The sequence below is a fragment of the Condylura cristata genome, unplaced genomic scaffold (genome assembly GCF_000260355.1).
Source record: "Condylura cristata isolate star-nosed mole 26May11 unplaced genomic scaffold, ConCri1.0 scaffold00005, whole genome shotgun sequence".
In the NCBI taxonomy this organism is placed as follows: Eukaryota; Metazoa; Chordata; class Mammalia; order Eulipotyphla; family Talpidae; genus Condylura; species Condylura cristata.
Genome location: NW_004567106.1, coordinates 52,021,827 through 52,040,044, shown reverse-complemented (window position 1 = coordinate 52,040,044; position 18,218 = coordinate 52,021,827). Strand labels below are relative to the sequence as shown.

The window sequence follows — 18,218 nt, the reverse complement described above, 5'->3', positions numbered from 1 at the left end:
AGACATTAGGATAAGCTTTTTAGGATAGAGATCTTATTATATTAGCTGTTTCCTTTACTTCTTTTCTTCTAGAAGGAATGAAAACAGTGGTCAGAGATCAGATGTCCTGAAAAGCAGCACTTGTCTTAAAAAAAAAAATACTGTGAAAAGTTCTCAAAGTATCAAGAAGACGGACTCCCATGTGTCCACTCACCAGGTTCAGTGATTATGAATTCATGAACAATCTTGAAAGCTACAGTCACCTTAAGAACCACAAGATAGTACAAGTTCTTTGAGGCTAAAGTTTTCAACATTTTTATCACTCAAAAGTGCTGGTGTTGGTGAGACCCCCTCTTTGTGACAAGGGTAGGAAGCCTGCAGCCTCACCAAACTTGTGTCATTGCTAGTGTAAATTTTACTCTCCATCGCCTCTCATCATGCACATGTCAGCTGCTTTCCCTATCACTTTTCCTCACCAACATTCTGTTGATTATCAGTAAAAAATGAGTTGGTGGCAATTACATTTGACCTCAAATGTGGGCTCTGGAGTCTAAGGCTTGGGCTATCTAGGAAAAAACATCTCCCTTCACCTACACCCATGGGTGACTAACACCTTGAAATTCTGTAAGATTCCTTTTGTTGTGATATTTTTAAACTTGAAACGTATAGGAATGTTTGTCCTTCTCCACACCCACTCCATCTTCTACCCCTTAATTTCTTGGGTGGATTTCCCATATTCCCTTCCCAAGTTTAAGGACATAAGACCATTTTAGTTGGTTTTCCATTCTTGTTTCCTGTTGTTAACTTTCTCCAGATATACCCTTGAGATGACCCTGGAGAATCATCAGCCCTCAAGATTCTGTTAACCTCCCTCTCCTGAGAAGAGGTAAAGAAGCTTAAAAGACTGGTGAATAGAGTCATCATTTGGTTGAGTACCTAAATACAATCACTGTAAATGTAATTATATAGCAATTGTAATCTGATACAGTGGAAAGGTCATGGGCTTTGCAGCTAAAGAGATCCAGCTATCACTCAAATTTACCATATGCGTGACTTTGGGAAAGTTACTTAATTTCCTTGCATCTCAATTTCCTTCTTTGAATATTAGAGATAATATTGTTTGCACCAAGGAGTTACAAGGAAATCAAATAAAATAACCTGCAAAAAGGCCGTAATGTTGAATCTGGAACATATTATATTCAATAAATATTAAACCATGTATAGCATGTTCATTTTTTTTGGTCTGTGTGCACCAAACCAAAAAAATACATTTTGTACATATATTCAGGCATCATCTAAACTTTCACATTTTAGGTGAAATGCTTTTGTTTACATGCAGCTTATATGCTGTTTAACTCTACAGGAATATATAAATTTACTCAGTTTAAGGCTCAGTTTAAAAGGGGCTTACTTAGGTCTCTCAGTCTCTGCTCAGAAGTGTTTATGTTAATCAGTGGAAGCAACATGTGATGGAGAACATGATTAGTGAAAATTTTGAGTTTCACAAAGTCTCAGTCATGACATAATAAGTGTCTGAAATATTGAATTCAGTCTAACAATGGCATAATCAGAATGTCACATTCTTAAATGTTATAACAAGAATAAACCATACTTCTATGCATTGATCTAAATGTAAAGAAGATAGTCTTTAAAGCAACCAACAAAACATTTTATAATTAAGTAGTGCCAGAAGCTGTAGGTAAAATTGTTTCCCAAAGCTCTGAGTATAGATAACTTAAAAATAATTCCTCAGATACCTTATTCATATTTACCAAGAAAATATTTTCAACCCCAAACTCTTGCAGGTTTCTATAGGAATAGAAGAATATATCAGACAGACAGAAAGACATAGAGAAGATTCAAAGGCCAAAAGAATTTCTTCCCTGGACCTAACGATGGTCATTTTGTCCAAGAGTAATTTTTAAATGGCTTTTACTTGGTGGGCATTAACTACAGATTCTTAAGAGCAATGCAACCTGTATTGCAACTCTTTGGGAGACTCTGCGGCATCACTCACTCCCAGAGGCATGAAATGAACACAACAAAAATTCATTCAGATGGTCCTTAACATCCCAAAGCAAATACGGCATTCAAATTTTACTTGTCAATTATATAAATTTTCAACTTGTCATTAACTCTCACAGGTTTCAACTAAAATTTTTAAATGATGCTCTAGTGACCTAAAAACTAATAGAGGACAGTCACACTTGACAGCAGGTAGAAAACATCCCAGATACCATGAAAACATGACAAAGGCTAAGTTTTCAGGCATGGCTTTCTTTCCACACTGATGAAATAAATAGGAGATTGAGAAAACATACCAAAAGAGTACCTTACCAAATTTTTAAAATTTTAAATTTTTGCTTTTTCTTTGTAACAAATTGGTAAGAAGTTATAACATCAAATTACAAACATTCATCCAATTAAATGACAATATTTGGCCTAATTTTTCTCCTAACATCATCTCCTGACATTCCCCTGTTGAATAAAGGCACTGACAAGCTCATGTATTAATAAGATAATGTGAGCTGAACTTAAAACAGAAAGTTTTCTTAATAAATTAATATTACTGAACCCTATTTAAAATTGTAAATTGCTACTTGGGTACAGAACATTTTAGTTCCAAGAAATTTTACTTGTTTCTAAAAGTTTTTTGGTCTTTTTGTATTGTGAGTTGAATTAGTCTTTTTATCTATATAACAGATTAACCTAGTCCTTCCATCATCATAAAATGAACAAAATTATTTCATTCATCATGAATTTACAAATAGAGCCTTACCCCCAAATACAGTAAGATTCCATAGAACATAAATCTCCAGAAAAAGCACCGGCGAAGGGCATTCATGAGTTTTGGGTTTTTCTTTGAAGCCAACTCTCTGTCCCATTCTCTGCAAAAGAATAAAAAGAGGGACAAATAAATTGCATGTCTAAACATTTGAATTGTTCTATTTCCCTTAACATAGTTTTATTCAACAAGTACATCCTAGGAGATTAACCAAAAAGACTGAGACAAAATCTTGTGGACTCCAATGCCCAGTCAGATCAATTTTCAGAGCTGACTCCATGAAAAAGCCACAGTATATCTGCTAAAGAAAGGTTCTGGACTTCAAAGCAATGTGAATGAAATAAAGTATGATTTTTATAATAATGAGTCATATACTATGCTGAACATGGTGAAATATAAGCAAATATTTTAAATTTCCCCAAACATTTGATCTTTACCTATTCAGAATTACAGGCTTTACAAAATGTAGAGCTCAAACAAAAACATATGGTAAAAATCAAGTTAATGTCTCTGTGATTAAACATTAGAAAAACTGCTTTTAGATGCTGTCTATAAATATAAAACAAATATCATACTCCATTTTCAGTTATGAAAGTCATATGGAATAAAGTCATTGATAAATTAAACGAAATTTTATATTTTCTAGAAGTAATATAAATTAAAGAGGTACAGGGGTGGTGAGAGGATTCAACAGAGACAGAGTGGGGTACAGAACAGGCAGATCGACGAAGTACACTGCTGAGGGGAGTGGCAGGTGGGTCAGGAGAGGTCTGTCTTGCCGTGTGGATCACCTCCGAGTAAGGGATCAAACTCGCACTTAAGCAGCAGCAGCTAGCTTGCAGTTCTGCGTCCTAACCCATTGCACCACCGGGGAGGGCCTAAGTGTACATTTTTTTACCTGAAAGTTTCATGAGCCACAGGAAAGGACAAGATAATAGTCTGTATTTCATCAATGACTGTGCTTATTACCATCCATCTACCAGAAATAAAAGTGGTGTTAAATAAAGTAGAACACACAAAAGGGATTTGAGGGAAAGCTCTGCATGGACATTGGGTTTCCCCAAAGCTTACTACCTATAATGTACAGAGATCCTATCACTTCTGTCTACTTCTCCAAATTCTTCCCCCAACAAGATTACTTCCCATCCATACCATTCAGTGATTCACAAAAGGATAAGAAAGCTCGATATAGAGGTAGATTAAGCCTCTCCTTCAAAAGAAGTCAAATGAGAAAAGTGGGAAAGTAAGGAGGTACATAAACCCAAAACAAAGTTGAGAAAAAGAACCATACAGGAAGATGTTATTACATGTGACATTAAGAGGTATCTGGTGACCCTGGTCAATGTCCTTGCAGCAATATCAAAGACATAGAAATCATATTTGAGGAAAGTAAGATGTAGAGAGAAAGAAGTACAGTTCAGGAGAGAAGAGAAATAATAGCTATTAAAGGAAAAAATTATAATGGAGTAGCAGCCAGAGAGGAAGGCAGATGTGGGAATCATTTCTAGTGAATGGGACTTGAAGAACTTGTAGCCCAAGAAGAGCCAGTAGCCAGGGTAGGTGGTGTGGTTCAAGCAGCACAGAACAGGATTAATGAGCATTACAAACAGCAAGAGTTAAATCGTAAGGGAAGAACCTTTCTGCTTATTAAGTTTGCAATTTTGCCATAATCATGAATAGAAATGTGTGGATTTTTTTTATTGTACTAGTATGGTACAGAGAAGTCAACCCACAGCCAGAAAATAAGACAGATGGACTTCAGTATCTCAATCAATGGGTAACCATGTGAAGACCCTTGTCACAGACACTAAGGAAACTGGAGGCCAGGGTCACATGGGTAAAAAAAGTACAAAGTTCTGTACATGAATTTCTCTCAAAATCCAACTGATAATTTTATAATTAAAAAAAAAAACAAGAACAGGGTAAAACAATGAAATAACCCAAAAAGACAAGAACAATAAAGATAAAATCTATGATCTTATGCTTGCACAGAATTCTCGAATTGGAACAAAATATTTTTTTATTGAATTGATATGGTGGACTCAATGAATGTGAGTAGAAAAGAAATGCTACGTTACATAATCCTACAAATTCAAGTGTATGTCTTCTATTTGGCCACAAATAAAAATATATCTGAAGTGCACAGTTTTTTTTTTTTTTTTTAAAGATTTATTTATTTATTCATATAGAACTGGGGTACAGGCCAGAGATGCGGAGGGTGAGAGGATTCACCAGAGACAGAGTGGGGAGCAGAACAGGCAGATCTACGAAGTACACTGCTGAGGGGAGCAGCGGGCAGGCCAGGAGAGGTCTGCCACACCATGTGGTCTCCTCCGGGCCAGGCGGGAATCGAACTCATGCGGAAGTGGCTTTAGCTTCTCAGTGCAGTGCTTTAACCCGCTGCGCCACCAGGGAGGGCCCCTGAAGTGCACAGTTTTTAATTAACCTAGTGCTACTTGATTAACATTTCCAACAACATCCACTCTGAACTTATTCACTATCTACTAGATTATTTTGAATTTGTTGACATACCTAAAATGTATTGTTAATATACTTTATCAGTGCAGTAAAGCTATAGTTTTTTACATAAAGCTAACTTTTCTACATTTATTCATTCTACAAATATTTATTGAGCATAAGTTATGGTCTAGACCCTGTATCAGGCACTTGAAATCAATTATAAATAAAACAAACTAAACCAAAAAACAAAACAAAACAAAATACCTCTGTTTTCAATGCACATTCACAGTGTTCAAAATATGAATTGGTTCTAAGGGAAATGTGTATTTGCTGCTTGCTCTCACTAGTCTAATTCTTTGAATAAACATCGAGAAAGTAGAGTTGAAATTTTACTTTGCCTTGACAACATTTGTAAAACATGGAAAATGAGTATAAGGAAAACAAGGTAAACTGCAAGTCTAATCAACACTTTATTTTGGTACAATAATTTTGTGGCTAGTCTATATTTCAATTTTTTTTTGGGAGGGGGAGGGTTGGCTCTTTCCCCTTCCACCTCTCCCTTTCTTCTGCTCTCTGATCATCAGACCCTGTGCTACTGACACAAGACCAAGTTTAGCTCATTCATTGACTGTGCATGGTTCCAGAAGTGATCATATGACTAGAGCATCGCTAGAATTACTCACATTTGACCAAGGAAAAACAGCTTTTCCTCTGTGCTCTGAAAAGATAAGTGCAATTGTTCCAAGGACCACCTGCACGGCGTAAGCTGGTCTAAGAGAATAAATCTAGCATCAGGTGAATGCCCCCAGGTGGCATTTGAACCCCTGATTCCAGTGAGTCCCTAAAGTCAGTTCCCTACCAGCTACCACATCAAGATTTCCTTCTTTTTTATTTACTTCCGCTAATTGGATTTCTGTCACTGGCAAACAAAGGGTTAGAAATCAGGACCCTAAGAACATTTCTTAACATTATAGCAATTATGCCCAGAGACAGGTTTAGTGCAGATATGAGGTAGAATCATGGCTCCCTCTGTCACTAGCAAATTACATCATTTCTCTGAGCCTCAAGTGCTTTCTTCTCAGATTGGCCAAAAGGAAATACAAAACTTGACACTTTGTATGTACTCAAAAAAGCATGGCTTTACATTCCTTTGATATTCAATAGCCATTACTTTAAAACTCATCAAGACATTTATTTGTATTCACATATAAGATTTTGAAAATCAATATATAAAATTTACTTTATAAAGATGCTATTTCAGTCTTATCGGCCTTATCTTTGGACATTAAGTCTCAAGGACTTTATGTTCTTTAAAGACATAAGTCTAAAGAACTTTATGTTCTTTACCTCCTATAGATTCGCATGTGTATTATTCAGTTAAAAAAATTAATTCACCAAGAAAATGGTTATTAAGAATTGTTCAATTCTCAATTGAACAAAATTTTGGCAAGAAAATAAGATGCTCCTATTTTAAGTGTGCCATTTTAAAAATTAAGTTGTCTAAATATGTCAGTTCTCTGTTACTAAATAATAGTATTACACATCTTCTTCAACTAATAAGCAATGTTCATGAACATACCGTTCCAATTTTTCAGACAAATTGTCCGCAGAATCAGCAGAATGGATTTGGTATATGTCTGATAACTCCAGGCGCTGTCTGTACCCTTTCCTCAAAATTGGTCTGGTCCAGCTAAATGAAGAGAGGAAGGGCAGATATAAATATTGACTTGATTTGATCTGTAATACAGATTTGAACTCTAATATCACTTCAAAAATCCTGGCATGTGGAAAATCAGACAGACGCATAAATATGAGGATAAGATGAAGTCCACATAGGTCAATGTCACAAATTCATCGTATAGGACACATCTGTATAAACACATCTAGCACAAACACTCCTAAACTAATATGCTGCAGGATCTGGAATAATTCTTTTTGACAAAGAGAATTCTTCTCAGAGGAAAAACAAACTATTAAACCTTTTATATTAAAAGTTGTCTTTTAGAGCCCTCCCTGATGGTACAACAGGTTAAAGCACAGCACTATGAAGCTGTTACAGCCACTGCAGCATGAGTTCCACCCCTGACCAGGGAGATGACCCCCACGGCATGGCAGACCTCTCCTGATCCACTCACTGATCCCCTCATCAGTATATTTCAGTGGATCTGTCTGTTCTGCTCCCCACTCTGTCTCAGGTGAATCCTCTCACTCCCCACACTTCTAACCTGTACTCCACTTCTATATGCATAAATAAATCTTTTTTTTAAGTTGTCTTTCTAAAAATAACACATACAAGTATACAGTTTGCTATGATCGCTGATGTGCAGTCTCTTGTACCCTGCAAATACAAGATGATTTGTGAACAAGACAGACACTTAATCAACACCCTATGTAATTTTGTTACTGTAGCATAATACTCTGCAATGAGGTATCTGTTGAATGAACTGACTGTAGCTGGAGGGTTAATGAGTAGTTTGCATCAATTTGTTGACTTAATTATCATGTCTGTATCATTAATTGAGGATAGGGATCATAACCTTCCTAAGTTTTGTCTCCTTACCCCACAGCTGTTACGCACATTGCCTAATAAACAACAATTTGTGATATTTATAACAAAACCTAGTAAAGCTATAAGGTAAATAATTAGGCAGAAAATACCAGTTACTTTTAAATACACTGTTTCTAACCAGTGTAAATAGGTAAAATAATCTTCACAGAGAAAAGAAAATCTAAAAAGAAGTTGAAGAAAAAAGGAAAAGAGGAAGGTGGAGACTTTGTGAAACAAATCACGTACATATAATTTCCAAGCAGAATTCATATTTATTTAAAAAAGGAATTGAACTTGGAATTAGTGATTCCCACCAAATACTTTTCCCCTTAAAATATCTTTTTTCTTCAGCGAGTTCTGAGAGAGAGAGAGTTGGTGTCATTGAGACTCTGGCAATATATCAAAATACACATTAGCCACAAAAAGATCAAAAGCCAACTAAGAGGCAAACTAAACTCATAATAGGAAAAATATTCTAGTAAAAGGGAAATACTGGGCCTCGCTGGTGCATGAGTCAAAGACACAGCACTATCAAGCTATCACCAGCCACCACAGCACAAGTTCGATCTCAGGAGCTGACCCACATGGTGCAGTAGACCTCTCTGGTCTCATCTGCTGTTCCCCTCAGCAGTATATTTCCGTAGATCCACCTATTCTGCTCCCCACTCTGTCTCTGGTGAATCCTCTCACCCTCCCTCCCCCACTCTGACACCTTCCCTTTGTTCTTCACATCTCTACAATACATAACTTCTTTAAAACTTAGCTGAAATAGGGTCTGGCTCTAAAGCTAAGTGATTTAATCAATCATTTCCTACTAAGGTATCAACAAATGACAATGGATTAGTATGTCACTTTTTTAACATTAAGTTCTATTATTTTTATTTTTAAAAGAGCTCTCATACCTTAACTAAGGGTAATAACTTTATGGTCAGTCTGAATCAATGGCACTTTTTCCTGGAGACAAGAATGAACATAGAAGAACCTGAACGAAAGCAGTTAAAATCTCAATACAGGAGGTGTAGTGGACATCGAAATACAAAGTGTCCATGAGATTATGAAAACTGGGGAACATCAATTTTAGGATATAAGCTCTAATCTGTTGGTTATGAACTTTGTGAATTTAAATAAAGAAGTGTAAAGGTGAAGCAACTACTTACTAGTAATAAAAAAAGTGTATTCAGAACTTTCACAAATGTTAGCACATTGTGATTTTAATTTGAAAATTTTGTTAGATAGAACAAAGAGGAATCATTGTCCTATTTTAAGGTCTAAGAAATAGAGGCTCCGAGAGATTAAACTTGTCTGTTACTAAATGGAAAAAACAACTTTTATCACATTCCTTTGATGTTATTCACTCAACTTTCCCTCTTAGCACAGTGGGTTGTTCTAAACAGTTGAGAGAGAACCTAGAAGCAGGGAGACTACAGACTACAGGTTAACAGACTAGGAGTGGGGTGTGCGATGGCAAAAGCTTAGCCATATCTTCTCCAGGAAAAATGAGCAAACAAAAAACAATGACTGACATTTGCCAATTTCTCTGGTGTGAATATTCCCATCAGGACCAATTTAAAAGGACCCACTATGAAGTCACTGAACACAAAGTTGAGAAGACATAGCAATTGTATATTATTCTGTAGTCTGTCTACCATTCAGATATGATATCTGGCTACATATATATCACTATGTAGCATAAATATTAAGAAAATGTAAAATAATTAGTGAGTGATAACTTTTCTGTCTTAATTACCTTGGTTTTGATATAGTTATTTCATTATCATTTCATTTCAATGTAATTTAATTTCAAAGTAATTTAATTTTTAATACAAAGTAATTTAATTTTTAATTTAATGTTTAATAGCCATATCAAAAATTACTTGAAACAGCAATAGAAGATTTAGTCAAAAGGAAAATAGTTCAATCCTATTAACAGATCTTACATTTGTAGTGTTTGAAATTATTAAAATATGACAACAAATTTACAGATAGGCAGAATTTCACTATATGTAAGTACCAAAAAGACTTGTAAAAAGTTTAAAAATAAACCCTTTCATCTCTTCTTTTAAAAATAATATATACATACATATACATATATACATCTTTTAGTCTATATCTAATACATGATGACCATTCCCATAAGTGAGTTTCCAACTCATTTGAAGGTAACATGATTTGGGGCTGCTTGTATAAAAAGTGTCCTGTGCCCATTTTAGTGTCTGTTACATCATGACATACAGTGTTGATGATCAAGACAAAGAGTCTAGTATTAGATCTAACATATATGATAGTATTAAGGTTCATTAGCCATCTGTAATTATTAATATAAGTTACTATTTCCTGACAGGTTCACCAGAGTAAACCTATTTTTATATCCTGAAATATAAATATGGGTCAAGATCGTTATGAGAGCTAAAATCAACTAATCTTTGGCTGCCTGACAATCATGAGAATTATCTTAGTGAATTCATTCTATGAGGTTAGACCAGTAAGACTGAAAGAAATTTTTGCCCCTTTAAGGGAATAACCTCAAAACTAATCTTAAAAATAAAAATAAATAAATAAATAAATAATCCCACTATCTACACTTAGAATCACAATGGAATATGAGTTACTGTGAAACTCTAACCATCACTCCTTTCAAATAATCCTGAGTTAAACATACTCAGAATTTAGCATTGCCCAGCCATGATTTCTACTTTAGTATTTGTTTCATTAGAAATTAATGAACCCCAGGTGCTTCATAAACCAAAGCAGGCACACCTGAAATAACAAAAGCAGTAAGCCCTACTCTTTCTCTTCTTCAAATGTGTCCCACCTCAAATTGATCTTTTCCTTCTCCTTTCCTAGGCTGTTGCTATATATTAATAGTGGCCTTATGAATAATCTACTTATAAGCTGTGACAGTTTCCAAAATAATGGTTATTTCTAACAGAAACTAGCTACTCATTAATTATGGAACAGCAGATAAAAAATCTCTAAGGTCTACAACTTTTTATAATGTAAATTTCAAGTTAACTTGCAAAAAAGTTTAGTACTCCAGATAGACTCTTCTGTTCACCTAACTATAAAAGGCTTTAGGTTTTATTGAGGAAACATGCTATCACTTGCTTTTTTAAACATACACAGAGACAAAAAATAAAACTATTTAATTAGTTTCATTTCTTAAGGCTAAACTCTCAATTTTGCATAGAACCACTAGTAAAGCCACTGTTAAGCCTTGATTCTTTATCCCTCTAAAATCATATAATTAAAGTTTATAATCACTTTTCCTTTGACATTTGGCTTTTTATAATCTAATAGGGGCATCTGACCTTTTCATCTGCTAGCACTTAACATGAAGGTCAGCTATCAGATCTTTTTTAGTTCAGAATATTTTGTTTGTAGAAAACAATCATGCTTCCTCAGTGCTTAATCTTACTTTTCATTTAACTAGCCATATAAAATTGAAGGGCAAATTCAAACCACTAGTTACATGACTCATCTTCCAAATACTGACAAATTAATGCACCCACACTTTTCCATTTTAGAATGAAATAATGAAATAAAAACTACTCAGTGTAAAAAAAATTAAAGTTGTCTTTTTATCATCCAGTATGTCAAATATATTTTTCACCCAATATACCCAGTACATTTATGTGAGTTTTCAGTAATCCAAATAATATGGGTGGTTCTAAGTAAAGAAAATGTTAAGGTTCAGGCAAAGAAAAAAGGGGGAAGATTTGACAGACTTCTAATAAATCAAAACTTCCTACAGCACGCCTTATCCTTACAGCACACCTTAGTTATTTTGCTAAATGTTTATGATGACAAGAATTGATCTGAGGTTGGTAGTAAACTCATTCTATAAGGATTACAAAAAGATTCAGGAGTCACACTTCAAATATCACAGTTTTCTCAAGTTAGGTTCAATGTTCTTATAGTTAGATGTATGTTTCTCAAAGGATTTTAGTGAAAATAAAACTTGAGAAAGTAGAGGCATATATCTCTTAAAAGTCCTATATAAAACTTGTAGGTTTCACTACATCTGAAAATATCAGCATTGTGGTCAGGCTCAAATCATTAAGTCCCTGTTCACTGACTCCCTAAATACTTGGGATTCGTATCTGTGGAATCAGAACCGTGAACAGTGTTCAATGCTTCTCCATAAAAGCATGAACTTATCATCAATAATCACCTCAGTCAGCTCAATCAAACTCAGGAAATACATACTTGCTATAGATCAGTCATTTTTGTATTCAAAAGTTAATTATTCACCAAAAGAAATACAGAAGTTCTTTTTCTTTATCTAGATGAGTAAAACATGTAGGCAATGAATTTTATGAAGTGCTGCAAAGATAATTACTTGCTGCTAAATAAAAGGCCACACACCCATTCTGAAAAATCTTCTGGAGACCCCCAAATTTAAAACTATATAGACTTCCTAATGCAAACTAATTTACCTTCCTGCCAAATGAATCCATTCATGAAACAGAAAATCGAGCTGCCCATTTTATGAGCTACTTCTCAATATAAGGGATATAAGCATATTAAGAAAATGTCTGGAAAAATATTTTCTTTCTGGTTTATCTGAATTCTCTAATTTTAGCTCTTTGAAGTATGGAGGGAGTTCTTAATTACAGAAGAAGGATAATAAAATTATAATCCATTAATTGTTATGGTTACCCTTGCAATGATGACAAACTTCCAGGTGAAATATCTTCTAAAAGGTGATTATCATACAATGTTCACTATCAATATTAATTTCCCATAAAATTATTATTTTCCATTCCTGACATAGTTGTCTGAAGCATTTGTTCATTCTGAAGACTGCAAAACTCCAGTCATGTAACTCCTACTACAATTTTGTGATTTTAAGAAGAAAAGATAATCTCAGGCTTTAATCCTACCTCTATCGTTTCCCAGTCACATGATTTTGGAAAACTACCCTTAAGATCTCCCAGTGCAGCAACTGCTAGAAATAATAACTACCATTATTACTTTACCTACTTTTATGGGGACTAAATCCAGTGTTGCCTATAAAACACGGCAATTATACATTACTACATGCTTCCTTATATAAACTGCATGGATTCAGTTTAAAGTTCCAGAGCACTAGAGTTTATCATTATTGGAATTAAAACAATAATAGTTAATTTTAACAGTGTATTAATACATCCCTGAAAAATCTTAAGTGTCTCACACACACTATTTCATCTGACTGACACAATCTAGGAGACAAATCCTCCATCAAGCTGGAAGGGATCAGGCTGAGTGAAATAAGTCAGAAGAAAAAAGATAGTAATACTGAATGGTTGCATCATAGCAGGAGCATAAGGGAATTGGGGAGGGAGGGTGTTAAAAAAAAAAGAAAAACAAACAAATGTAATAGAGTAAAATGAAAACTTGAACAACTATAAACCAGAGACATTTTACGGGGGTAGAAGGGGGAATGGAATTGGAACTGGAGTGGCAAGAGTGTACTTGACTATGGTGATGGCACTGGATTGGTGGTGGGAATACCATGGGGATTACAACTAAGATGAAAAAATGCACAAAATGAAGAACGATGTAAAAAATAAAATAAAAAAGTCAAAATCTACCCTTACAGTTACAAAAATATCCATATAGAATAGAGCACATAATGTACTTAATAACCTTCAAAAAAAGTAAAAACTAAAAACAAATATTATCTCCATCATACACATGAGTAAGGGAGTTTCAGTAATTTGTCCAGGAAGAGTTAGAATTTAAAAATTAGACTGTAACACCAAAAGCATACAGTTGGATCAAATTTGCCATAAAAGGACTAAAAAAAAAAACCAATACAGTTAGATGAAAAAATAGGCAAGTAGAACATAATCAAAATTTAAAGCTTTTATGCTTCAAAGGACATCATTAAGAGATTAGAAAATAATACAAAAAAAGGAGAACAAGATTTGCAAGTCACATATCTAATAAGGGACTTGTATCTGGAATATTTAAGGGTCTATTAAAATTCAGTAATAAAAGACAACCCAATTAGAAATGGGAAAAGGATCTCAACAGATATTTTCCTAAAAAAGAAGATAAGCAAATACGTAAGTCTCATGAAAAGATGTTCAACATCATTAGCCATTAACGAAATACAAAACAATGAGCTACCACTTCACACCCCCTAGAACAGCTAAAACTAAAAAAAAAAAAAAAAAAACCAGATAATAATAAGTGTATTTAAGATGCAGAGAAGTTGGAACTCTCATACCTGCTGGTGGGAATGTAAATGATTCAGACACTTTGGAAAACAATCTAAAAGTTCCTCAAAGTACTAAAAATGAAGTTACCATATGACCCAATGAGTCCACTCCTTGCCCAGCAGAAGTAAAAATGTATGTCCACACAAAAAATTGTACACAAATATTCATAACATCATTTTTGAATAATAGGCCAAAAGTAGAAACAACCCAAATATCTATCTGAATGAAGAAGTGTATATTCCTACAAATGTAGTATTATTCAAAGATAAAAAAGGAATGATAGACTGACACATGCTACAGCATGGATGAGTTCTGAAAACTCTATGTGAAAAAAAGACAATCACAAAAGACCATATGGTTCTATTTATATGAAATGTTCAAAATAGGAAATTTTATAGAAATAAATTAGTAGTGCCTAGGGCAGGTGAAGAGGAAGAAATGAGAAATATCTGTTTATTAGTGTCATTTCTTTCTACAATAACAAAAGCATTCTAAACCTGATGGCAAAGACCATTAGACATCTCTGTGAAGATATGAAACACCATTGAATTGCATGCTTTAAATGGATGAATTGTTTGGTATTGGAATTATATGTCATAAAGTTGACACTAATACAAACAATGACGGAAATCAACTATCAGTGTCAACTCTGAAAACATTTCCATGTATTTGATATTCCACACCTACAACTGGTGAAATGCATATCAAGATTTTGTTAGTCCCAAGGTTCCAACTGCAAGAGATTAAGATCCTGTGCAAGCCATGAGAAGACCTAAGGATTAGTGACATACAACATGAGTTCTGTAAATTGTTTCTTTCCTGTGTCTCAGAAGCAAGACTTAGCTGTCACAACTACTATGCATACAGAAAAGGTGGCAACGGCAAAATGTATTCTAAAGAAACTGGTTAGCATTGGCATGGAAAGGCTTCTAACAGTTATACCTAATTCAACCACATGACTTGGATTTCAGAGATTCAAATCACTGAGAAACAAGCAATACAACAAACATCCCACCCATTTTGAAAGATAAACATAGAAGGAGCAAAGTATCTTGATTTATAGACCAGGCTTATGTGCTTTAGAAAAGCAGCCTCAGAATATTGTTCCAAGGTTTTAGTTTGAACAAAACCACAATACTGATTGTAGCTGAAACAAATGGCTAAACAGAAAGGCTATTAACTGCCCTGTAAAGATGATGCATCTTGTATGAGTTCACTATAGGAGCACTTTATGAACTAAGAAAGAAAAGTGATACATTGCTCTCTAATTTCTGCTTGTTATTTCCTTTGGCAATATGAAATATATTTGAAAACAAAAAAATAAGGAAGAAGCAAAACGAATTGGTGTTTAGATTTTACGGCAGAAATGCCACTGGCTGGCATTTGTAAAAGCTTATGGCAAGAAACTTGCGTGACTGTCATAACTTCACCACTACTGCTGTTACATTAGATAGTGCAAGAGAGAAAACAGAGCAAAGCAGCAGCTGCCAGCATGCCCAGTGGTAGCTGAGCAAGGAAACAAGGAAAACAAGTTCTACCTCTTCTCTCTAAAGTAGGAACAAAACATACTTCACATGAGTGATAGAAGGATATCTCCCACATAATATATTGATTTAACTTTGCTGGTATTTGTTTTATAATTATCCCATTTATTTGGTATTCCCTCCCTTTTTCTATAACTCTAAATCCCTTCTTGAAGCTCTCCGTTCACCCAGTCTGTTCAGACACCATCATTAGGACCCAATGTAAACACTCTCTGATAATCTTCTCCATCCAGGGCAATGAAATACCTACATCCTTTCCAAAGCCATGCTTGTCATTTTAGAATTAACGCAACATCTGGAATCAAAGTTTCTTGATATTTTCTGCAGCTTTCCCCAAAATTGAAAAAATAACCTAGTGCAATCCAAACCAAGAGCTTGAGGATAAAAATGTTGTAAGATGAAGGTAAGACTCATGCTCCAAAAGTAACACTAAAACATGCTGCATCAGGAAGACAAGGCTGGTGATTCTTCTTAATTCAGTCATAATAAAGCTGGTCTCTAGGGTTCAGCTTGGAATCATCTGAATATATAATGATCAGTCAAACTTTAGAATTTTGTTTATTTGTCTTAACCTCTTCATTCTAATTGGTTTACGTTGTCTGCTTGTTATACTGCTGTTTTTATTATTCATGATTAATTCTCAGAAGAATCCAAAAGGCAGCACGGCATGGAATCCAGATTCCCCACCCTCAACCTACATAGGAAATCTAGGTTTCAGCGGCATTTATCCCTTCTTTATCTTTCATTATTGCTTTAATAATACTTCCAGTATACTTTGCTCTCTAGAAAACAAGTTAAGATGACAGCATTAAGAAGTACAGCTCCTTTAATTCTCCCCCCTCTGGTGAAGAGGAACTGTATGCAAACATACCTAACTCAGGATTTTCTTCAGAATCTGTTGCTGAGGTTGTGGAGCACTATTTCTTATTTTCTCAATGCCTTGACATTACTGGAAGGGACCGTGAAAGCAAAATTCATGTAAAAGGTAAAGGAGGAGACTGATGTTGGCTAACCCTGACTCATCCATATTATGAATCCCAGGAAAAACAGAAGATGACAGAGGCAGGGGACTGAGACAGCAATCAATTTAAGATATATGAAGGAATTAAGACTGCTGAAGTTTCGTTTTAAACCCCCCCCCCCCATTTAGTCTTTGTCCTTTTTTTTTAAGTGCAAGTAACATACAGGTCCACAACATACCTAAGTTGCTTTGTCCTATCAACTTTAAAACATACAATAATGAGTGACTGAATCATTAACTCACCTAATAAGCACCCTAAGAATTGAGAATGGTCACCTCTACAATTAGATCATGAAAGCAGATATAAAACAAATCACGATTTAGTGAAAATTATTTTATATGTATTTAAGACTTACTATTATCTCAAAATGTCATCATCTCATTTCCATGTGCATTTTTGGAAATTGAACTTTAAAGGAAACATCAAACCAGTTTCTTTTCCTTTTGAACTCTGCAGGAGCTCCAAATGATGCAACCATTGATAATAAGGTGGCTCTTAATTTCTTAAAGAATTCTTACTCACATCATCACTTGGCATGGCATTTTTTGTTTTTGTTAGCTGGATCACACTGAAGAAAAATGAGTAACTTACCTGAAGTAAAGCCTGATCTCTATTTACAAGACACCTGAAATGCACTGAGTTTCTACAAATGAGGAATGTGTGAGCCTTCCTGCAACCTCCTCCTGCGTGCTCCATTCTCTTCTGTACTTCTTCTATCTGAGCCTTTACCAGAATTCATAGATTATCTGCCTCCCAATCTTATTTCTAAGCATATGAGACCATCAGCTTCTTGAAGGCACTTACAAGTAGTTTTGTTTTTGTTGCTAGGTCCCCTGCACCTACCATAGACCTTGGCCTACAGTTGTTACTCAATTATTTTTTAAATGTTAAATTAATGTCACATTATATTTGGTTTGCTAACTTACTTCCCTGTATGATTAACTTGAGGACACTGTAGGTATAACTATCCTTATATCCCCATTCTCTTGTTCAGCCCTAGGAAAACATAAAAAGTGCACAAATTAATGTGTTAATTGATTACCTAAATGTGATATGTTTATAGCCCATGTGAGGATACTAACATAACTGCAAGAAGATGTTGTTCAGTCCTGACTCCTGTTCAAATGTATTACACACCCAAAAAAGTTCAAAACATCTCCCATGTCTCATGTAAATGCAAAGCAAATGTGAGGATGTCTATACTTGTTTAGAGACCTTCCGTCAATAACATTTCTGCCCCTTTTCTGAGTCATAACTTAAAGCCGATAATCCTAAACCTTTCAGCCAAGATTACTTAATTGTGCTCAATAAAATTTTTCATCACCCTTCATTTCCAAAATACTGTACTTAACATCTGCTCTTACTCTATTAAATCTTAGTGGAGATATGACAAAATTTTACAAGTAGAAAACGATTGTTCGGTCTACTCAAGAACAAACACTCCCATCCTTGACAATTCCCATGTCAAGTAACAACACATTCTGCATTACCTCCACAATGTTCATGTACCATCTCAGATGAGGTAAACATAAGCTTTTAAAAGTTTCATAAATTAGGCACTCCCTGGTGGCGCAGCGGGTTAAAGCACAGCACTGAGAACCTGAAGCCACTTCCGCATGAGTTTGATTCCGCATGAGTTCGATTCCCGCCTGCCGGAGGAGACCACATGGC

The 18,218-nt window shown here is 34.9% G+C and overlaps 1 protein-coding gene across 1 annotated transcript in view; it reads right to left on the bottom strand.

The window, feature by feature from the left end:
• The window catches only part of CFTR (cystic fibrosis transmembrane conductance regulator (ATP-binding cassette sub-family C, member 7)), a 134,039-nt gene that overhangs the window by 101,549 nt on the left and 14,272 nt on the right, over positions 1-18,218 (bottom strand). The window contains exons 2-3 of the mRNA XM_004677166.2: positions 6,804-6,914; positions 2,759-2,867 (exon numbers count right to left, since the gene is read on the bottom strand). Coding sequence (XP_004677223.1) covers positions 2,759-2,867; positions 6,804-6,914 — 220 coding nt within the window. The remainder of the gene's footprint in view (positions 1-2,758; positions 2,868-6,803; positions 6,915-18,218) is intronic.